Raw genomic sequence first — 9,217 nt, forward strand, 5'->3', positions numbered from 1 at the left:
GAATGTAGTAATAAATAAAAGCACTGTCACTTTAAATTTTGGAGGCTTCTTTTCTCACTGTAGTTCCCATGATTTTCCTGAACATTTTTAGAGAGTTGCTGAATATTTTTAGAGTAGTAGTCACTGTGGAATTATGTTTTGTGTACAACTCTTATTCTCGAAGCATGAAATTGATACCTAGCTTTATTTTCCTGGTCTTGTGGATATTGAAAGAACTGAGTTAGCTTCTTACTAGCTTTACTCCACCTGAGAAATATTTTTAAGGGAGTATTTATCTGTTCTGTAGCTTTGAAGATCAGCACAAGAAACTTGGCCTGTGGATACATGACATGGAAGAAAGAATAAGCACAGAAGCATTAGGAGAGAGCAAACAGCTTATTCCTGAGAAGAAAAAGGAGGTGCAGAAAGTGGAAAAGTTCCTGGAAGAGTTACTGAATTCAAGGTAGTATGAAATATATTTCCTAAAATACTCTCACTTTTTCCTCTGCTAAAGCAGCAGTGAAACTAAACTGTTGGGGTAAAGTGTGTTTGCAAAAGAGAGAGAATGGTGTTGCAACATACTCTGTGAAAAGAGGCTGAATCCAGATATTTCCAGTTTTAAGGAAATTGGAATTTGAAGACAACTCCAAGATTTGATGTTGATACATTTCTCATTAAGAAAAGCTTATCTTACTTCATTAATAAACAGAGACTGAAAAATATAATTTTCAAAAAATAAATCTTAAAAATATTGCTTGTAAAAGCAATAGTAAAAATTACAATTATCATTATATCCATTTTAAAATTTTCTTTCTTTCTGTCCTGCAACACTCAGGTCCAACTGGGTTAGCAGAATCCCCTTTCCCATATAGCCGACTTTTATAAAGACACATTGGCTGTGAAATCTTTCTAGAATCCAGACTTAGCCAATAGATGATGAAGTAATTGCCTTTTTTAGTACACAGTGGTTTTTCAATTTTTTTTTTTTTATTATTAGGCTGGTGAAGATAGAACAGAAATAGTAGTCAGTTGTCTGAGCCTCACAGCATGCTAAAAGGAAACACCCAGTCACTACCTATCCCCTTGAGACTGATGCAAGACATTTCGGTCTGATGTAAACTCCCTGTAATCACAGAGTATCAGGAAGGGTGATTCAGGAGATTCAGATTAACAGAGGCTGTATTAACCGAGAGTTTTAATCCCTTTTACTGACCCTTGTACTGAACCCCAGAGTCAGTGTCTAATCCTGGTCAAATGGCCTGACCTTTCCATCATGCCTTCCCACCTGTCAAAGACTACGAACTTCTCAGAAGCTTTGGCAGGTGCAGAAAGGTAGCAGTCCATATAGAACTGCTAAGTCTGATAGCCGAAAAGAAAATTAAGTTAGCTTTTAATTTAAGGTGCGAGACAAAGATTTCAGTGTGATTGTTTTGAGCACCAAAATCTGCAAGAAATGGCACTGTACACAGGTAAAGATACTAATCAATACACACTGCTTATATTTCCTTTCAGTCTCTCCCAGCTAATTTTTCTGTTAACTATGAACTTTATCACTGGTGGAGTAGGTGATTATGTCAGCAAACTTCGTAACTCTGATAGTTGCTATAAAAATATCATATGTTTTCTAAAACTGATTTTCAGTCTCATTATTTTCTTTCAGGGAATCTTTTGATAAGCTGTCCCAAATGGCACAGACTTTAAATGAAGAAGGCCATGATGCAGGGAGGGAAGTGCGCCTGGCTTCTCAACATCTTGCCAATTACCAAAACATGGTCAAAACTGTCAAGGAGAAGCTGCGAACATGTCAGCTTGCACTCCAAGAGCATCTCACTTTGGAGGAGGCATTACAGAGTATGTGGTCATGGGTGAAAGAGGTTCAAGATAAACTGGTGTCATCAGAGAGCACTGTTGGCAGCAAAGCCACACTAGAGAGACGACTGACACAAATTCAGGTAAAGAAGGGTACAACTAGAGATCATGCATCAAGATTAACACTGGTGTGGGCCACATCAGTGCAAAAGGAATATTTTTGTATTTTGTTCTTTCTACGGTTATGAAGGAGAAGATTAGAATTTAAGGTGATCTTGACAAATTGGGAGGTGCAGTATGAAAAACAGGATGAAGATTAATGGAGACAGGTGCCAGGTATTATATTTAATAAGGAAAACTGAACTATGGAAATGTGTATGCAGGTCCAGTAGAGCTTTCTAATGGAGGGGAAGCCTTGGAATAATTGACACAGAGAGGCTGTGATGTATCTGTCACAGGAGGTCTTCACTAACAGGTTAGACAAACATTTATTAGGAAGGTCATCAATGTAGATCCTGCCATGGGCTTTCTTGAGATTTCTTCTAGCTATGTGGTGCGCTCTTTCTGTGCAGTGCTTGTCCTACTCATTACCTATTGCAATGTGAGCAATATTTTAGGATGACCAATGGAGTGAAATACCTGCATGGCTGTGGGAAGGACTTCTGGATCAATTGCACATAGCAAGGGACAGGCACTTACAAGAAAAGGTGCCTAGGAATTCATACTGGGCATGGCTGTCAAGGATAAATGAGCTCAGAGAAGACGGTGTCCACTGTTGAAAGAAGAACAGCTTTCACCCCTCAGCAGGTTGCATTTGATATTTTGACTTATTTTGCCTCACAGGAGATCCTCTTACTCAAAGGTGACGGTGAAGTTAAGCTGAACATGGCCATAGGCAAAGGAGAACAAGCACTTAGAAGCAGCAATGAGGAAGGACAAAAGGTGATACAAGCCGAGCTTCAGAAGCTGAAGGACGTATGGAATGACATCATCAGCACCTCAGTGAACTGTCAGAGGTAAAACTCCCTGGAAAACACAGGTCAGGCTCTGCCATCTTTGCTTACAAAGAGTGGTACCTTACAGCACGTAGGAGTCCATTCATTCATTACTGATATGTGAGGGGAAAGTTGTAACATCAGAGAGAATCAGAATTGCCTGAAAAAATTATATCCTTCTATAAAAAGATGAGTTGGCCATATCAGATTAATCAAATTTCATATGAGATCATAACTGATGATAATTTCAAAATAAATAGAAATCATACAAATTGATACAGAGAAAAAGCTAGAAAAGATTTTCTGGGTTATTGAACCTGTACTTGGGCAGGACCAAGAACATCTAACGTATTTATCTATCTTTTCCTTACAAAACTCTAGGAAAGTTTCTCAATTCTGTCTTTCCTTACATTTTTTAATTTAAAAAAATCCTAATATCCACTCCAAACAATCTTTCTTGCAAACTAAGCTGATCTCTTCTTGTCTTAACCTTGGTAGAAATGGAAAGGTTTTCCTATTGCCTGTGTGAGAACATTTTATGTATTTGAAGGCCTCCATCATCTCTATTCTAGACAGACTGATGTTTCTCAGGACTAATACTTTCTGGACCTCTTTCATCCTTGTTTCTCTTTCAGTAGATTGCAGACTCAGTACTCTGTCTACATTTTTCTTAAAAGATAATAACTGAAAGTGGGCTTCTTGCTGTATTTGATACCTTATTAATTCTGAATAGAGTATCAATACTTTCCATTTCCTTCATACATCACTCTTCTTAATCCACTCCAGAATGAGATTTTCCTTTATTTCCAACAGTATCATAATGTTGAATTTTGTTAACTTCTTTATCTTCTACTATCTCCAAACCCTTTTCCACAGTACTAAGCCTAGGGAGTTATCTCCAATTTTGTATTTGTATATCTGATTTCTCCTTCCTAAGTAACACATTATTTTCATCATCAAATTCCATCTTTTTAAAATTTTTTTTAACAACATCTGAAATTTAAATCCTGCCATCCAACTAGCTGCAGCCACTCCCTGGTTGCTTTCATCTATGGGTTTTACAAGCACTCCCTGTTCCATCATCCCAGTCATTACCAGATAGAAATGGGCCCTTGGTGAACTTCTCCATAATCCTACTTCCTTAGTTCTCTAATGAAAACCAAGTTTTCCTTGCATCAGAAATTCACATATCACATCAGAAAGGTCAAAGATCTGTGTTGTAGATAATCTGAGTGCTAGGGTATCTGGGTCCTAAATATAAACTGTCAAAGGTGGGAGCCATGATATAGGTGAATTGGAGTTTTTCAACTGAAAGTGGTACCACTTTCTTACGGATTCCAAAATTATTATACAATTACATGTAGAAAACTATCATGGGCTGCCTTTAAGATTTCACTCTAATTTCACCCCAATTTTTGTCATTAAAAAATATTTAGATTAGGCTAGACCATTACATTTTGAATGAAATCCTTACCACACTCGTGTCTATCACTAAGTCCAGTGGAAGGAGAACTACATTCCTCAACACAAATCCCAGAGCAATCTGGTGATCTGCTAGGAGGAGCAATATATAACAGAAGAAAGTATTTCTTATAAATTGTAAATGGGACTATATATAATGGATTTTTTTTCTTCCAAAACTTGCCAGAATATCTCTTAATTGTCAATAATTTCACAGACTGCTGTACATTTTATTACTCTGATCATAAAGAACTCCAGTAATGCTCTCTATTTTATTTTGCTGGTCAGACACTGAAATGTGTTTTTCATTAGTCTGAGACAGACAGATTGCTCACGTAACCTGTAACAGGGAAGCAGTTGTATCAGGTTATACGCAGTAGCCCAAAGAACACAGAAATTCTAAAATAGGTTGGCTGTAAGTTGACATGGAAAACTAAAGCAAGATGGAGGAAAAAGCATATTCTAAACATATTATACATGGCTACAGACAGTGTAACAATTAAGGTATAAGCAGACTTTTTTTCAGACCTTTCAAAAGTTCTCATCTGTGCTGTGTATGTTTCTTTTAACGTAAGCTGCCTAGAGTCTGTCATTAGCAAGTGGAATGAATATCTGGAAAGGAAAAAACAGCTGGAACAGTGGTTAGAGAAATTGGATCATGAAGTGGAACAGCCTTTAGAACCACAGATTGGTCTGAAGGAGAAGTTTGCTCAGCTGGACCACTTCCAGGCTATTGTTTCTGAGATAGAGGATCACTCTGGTGATTTACAGCAACTCATTGAAAAAGCTGTGGAACTGTATGAAAAGACAAAGGATGATTCTTTGGGAGAAGCAGCTCAAGAAGAACTAAAAACACAGTTTAATGACATCACAACTGTAGCCAAGGTAAGATAAAGGCAAAGGTCTCAATTTCAAGTAAAATGTTTAAACATTTGTATATGAGGCTAAAATTTTGACTTTCATAATGTTTCAGTAACTAAAGGACTGACTGTTACAATTGAGTCTCGAAAAAAGTTGGGCATACTTTACTAAAATTCACTTGAATGGAAAACAGGCATTGGGAGTTGAAATTGGTAAGGTTATGGTTTTCGAAAAGTGGAGGGCATATATTTTACTCATAGTTTCATTTATACAACAATATTTCTGACATTCTTCCAGATTTATTTTCATCTAATTCTTTTATATTCATTCCTAGAACTCTATTTTTTCCCTAGAATGGGAAGAATGAAATGCCTCTCTGAGCAGAAAACATATTGTCAGACAGAGAAATCCTATTGTCAGAAAGATATATGCCCATCTTTTGTGGTGTTGCAAGCCCCTAAGCACTGCACGTGCTGTACAGGTATTCTGTTTGGTTTCTGAGGAAAGATACATGAGCTCACTGAGACCTTTTCTGCCAACCAGATCATGACAGTGACACTAGCTCTGAGTTACAATTGCCACCTTCTCAGCTAATGGGGAAGTTTACATCACGAAGAGGTCACGTAATAACAGGCCAATGTGAGACTGAAGTAAACACTGTATATAAATTTACAGTAATCTGATGGAAGTGTGATTCAGGTTTTCATGTATTGAAGATAGTGCTGATGGCTTGTAGGTAATTAATATATAGTCTATATAAAAATAATACCAGAGTAAAAAAAATAGTGGAAGATCTAACAAATTATGTCTTAGGAAAAATGTTAAATCTAGGGCATATGAATTTACTTCTTTAGTAAAAATCTGCATTTTTCTTACTAAACTTGATGAAGGAAAGTCATTATGTGGAATCATGTAATTTGGTTTGGGATTTTTTTTTTTTTTATTTGGGGGATAAGATATACTATTATTGTCATTGTTTTATTGCTTTAAACATAGACCATAGATATTAGAGCCATCTCAGATATATCTAGTCTGTAATTACGATCTAGTCATGCACTCTTCTGGTTTTATGATGAACTTTTGCTCTCTTTTTTTACTGAAAATAGTAAGCCATTAATCTGGTTTCTAGAGAATCAGTGCAGTTTCATCCTCGTATAACTCCATTTCTTTCAGCAGCGTTAAATCTGGAGCCAAGATCACTGACTAATTCAATACAATGCTTTTAAACTTGTGTGAAAAGAGTATCGTAAGTGAGCATGGCAGTGTTCTCCTAAAATCAATACACATCAATATATTTAATTTCTTAAGCAAGACAGTCAGTTTTGCAGTCTTTCCCTTGGGAGAGAACAGCACTGACAGGAACTGGTAGAAGTCATTGCTACCAGAAGAGACCAACTAAAGCTGCACTTTGCCTCCACTCTCCCCCTTTATTGGTGCTTTATTTTGGTGTGAGCAAAGTAAACAGAGGTGCATGGTTGCCTTTCTTGGGGGGTCTTTTCCTTCCCTAGGGAGCTATCTGTTTTGTTTAGAGTGAGGCACACGTAGACATTTTCTTACTCTGTTTTTGCATAAAATGCATTAAGATGTGAAAAGTTTGAGGATTTACTTTATGTCGTCTTTGTTTAGCTGGTAACCACCCATTGTCTAGTTGGTCAACAGATTCCGAGAAATTACAATGATTATTTTCAGAGGGAACGGTAGGGTTTATTAATCTAACTTAATCTTTAAAAGCATTAGTTGAATGTTGAGTTATTCAAACTTAAAAATAACTGGAGTTCAGTTCATAAGTAAGTGGTTTAGTTTGAAACTGATTTAAGGACGCTTGGATCTAGGGTATCCACACAGGAGTAAAAAGTCATTTGATTAGCTCAGTTCACTTTTGGTTAGTTTTGATAAACATTCCTGACTGTTAGCTCACAAGAATATAAGAACAAATCTACTCAATCAAACCAAAGGCAAATCTAGACCAGTACACTACTTCACCTGTTTGTAGTAAGGTAAACTGCCCCTACTTGAAGCTTACATTAAAAAGCTAAGATGGAGCCACGAAGCTGTTGTTTGTCTGTGTCGGGGAAAGCATCCTCCAGGGCTGCAAGGCAGGTAGCTGGGGACGGCCACCACTTCTGATGTCACAGTTAAAATAGGACTCAGCACCATAAGAACCTTTTGCACTTTTGAACAGCAGAAGTCCTCCTTTGTGCTCTTCATATGGGACATCTCTGTGGCACTGCTTAGCATTTATAGAGACTTGGTGCTTCTAAATAAGAGCTGTGTTTCCAGCAGCATGCTGCTCCCTGGGAGGACTCATGGGTGATCTCTAAGACACTCTCCAGGGTGTATTGGGAAAAGCGTGCCAGAGTTGTGCAGCTGCAGCTTTGACATCTATTAAACAATACATTTTGTGTTAAAGTATGTGTTAAAGTACATTTTTGCATACATTTTCAGAAGGCTTCTTCATCTTTTGCTCCAGCAGAGCATGCCTGTCCTGACCAACCTAAACCAAACCTTGTGCAGCGTAGCCCTGTGTTCTGCTGCTATAAGCTGTGCTCTATTCAGCATTCAAATGGAAGCTATAGAGTCAGACCAGCGCTCTATACCACTGCATGCTTAAAGGCAGGACAGCATGTAAGCACTTTAATGGTCTTTTTTTTTTTTTTTTTCCACCTGAATGATAGGAGAAAATGAGGAAAGTGGAAGATATTGTGAAGGATCATTTGCTATACCTTGATGCTGTGCATGAATTCACAGACTGGCTCCATTCTGCAAAGGAAGAGCTGCACCGCTGGTCAGATTCATCTGGAGATACATCAACCATACAGAAAAAGCTGGCCAAAATCAATGTAAGATAAGTTAGCTTTCCTGATTTCATCTGCAATTCACACCCTATGCTCTAAAATAGGCCAGAGCCAAAAACTTGTGGGATCTTGCTCTTTGTGTATTTGAAATCGTGATTACATTTCAGTGAGCTGAAAGCAAGCTTTCTAAGCTACATTTCATTTTTGCCTCCCTTCCCATGTTAAACTGATGGAGTAAAAGTACAATCAGACCTGAGTTAGCCACAGCACACATGGAAACAATTTGTAAGAGCAGAAGCCCAGCGGCATCGCAGAAGGATGTGGCTTAGCTGACTAACGAATAGTGCTCTGTCCTCATTCCTGCACATGCTTTCTCCGTGAGCAGAGTTGTCTGAATCAAAGTCAGAAACAACCTTTCCTGATTTGCCTGAAATGGAGATGCGTAAAGCAATGCAAGGATTGTTCTCCCCAAACACTGTAGAAATGTATGGGTTGCCTCCCAGTGTATACTCTCCTTACCCTGACATCCATTCCTAGGCATTTGAGTATCTGGGCAAGTTTTGTGTTCCTGAAGGCAACATTAAAGCAGGCTGACTGCATGTTTTGCTCGTGCCTGATGTTTACGTTCAGATACTCATGTTAGCAGCATTTTACTCTGCTCCTAAACATGAGAGAGTGGGCCAGTGAACAGGCTACTAGGTGAGGATTCAGGGTACCCGAGATCAAACTACAGATGTGTTGTACCCTCTTGGGTAGTTTTTAGTCTCCTTTGTGCTCAAACTCCCCATGTCTAAAACGGGGAAGGGAGGAGGTAGCAGTTTTTAGCTCGTAAGACTAACAAGAGAACAAATAGCATTACTCTGGCATGCAGTGTTTGGGATGATATTTATATTCTCCAGCTTCTTAAGCTGAAAACTCCCCAAATTCCCTTGTAGCCTGTTTGAGATTGAAATAGGACACTGTAGAAAGAATTCACTTCTAAAAAAAAAAAAAAAAAGACATGTGCAACCAATTACGGCACATCACAGATCCCGGGTAGGCTGTAAAAGGCTGTTCCTGAGCAGCGCAGTGGTGTTTTTAGAACCGCCGTGAGCAGCTGCGCACACCCCCAGTGTTCCTGACCTCAAAGATCGCGACAAAGTTCCTATTTTCCGCACCTTCACCCGGTCCCTGTTTCCAGTTTCCAAAAGGAGCGCTTTCTCCCCTAAGCCTACGAAAGCGCCCGGACGGCTGCCGGTTCCAAGCAAAGCCCCTCTCGACCCGACTTTGCTTTCCGCCCGCCCTCCGGCAGCGCGCTGCTCGCAGCCTGGCTGCCCC

At 38.8% G+C, this 9,217-nt stretch overlaps 1 protein-coding gene across 1 annotated transcript in view; it reads left to right on the top strand.

Annotated features, from left to right (window-relative positions):
• SYNE1 (spectrin repeat containing, nuclear envelope 1) overlaps positions 1-9,217 on the top strand; it is a 250,787-nt gene that overhangs the window by 80,815 nt on the left and 160,755 nt on the right. Inside the window, exons 47-51 of the mRNA XM_010581892.1 lie at positions 287-442; positions 1,640-1,931; positions 2,632-2,804; positions 4,820-5,129; positions 7,781-7,945. Coding sequence (XP_010580194.1) covers positions 287-442; positions 1,640-1,931; positions 2,632-2,804; positions 4,820-5,129; positions 7,781-7,945 — 1,096 coding nt within the window. The remainder of the gene's footprint in view (positions 1-286; positions 443-1,639; positions 1,932-2,631; positions 2,805-4,819; positions 5,130-7,780; positions 7,946-9,217) is intronic.

Source organism: Haliaeetus leucocephalus, unplaced genomic scaffold (assembly GCF_000737465.1).
Source record: "Haliaeetus leucocephalus isolate CR32 unplaced genomic scaffold, Haliaeetus_leucocephalus-4.0 Scaffold819, whole genome shotgun sequence".
NCBI lineage: Eukaryota > Metazoa > Chordata > Aves > Accipitriformes > Accipitridae > Haliaeetus > Haliaeetus leucocephalus.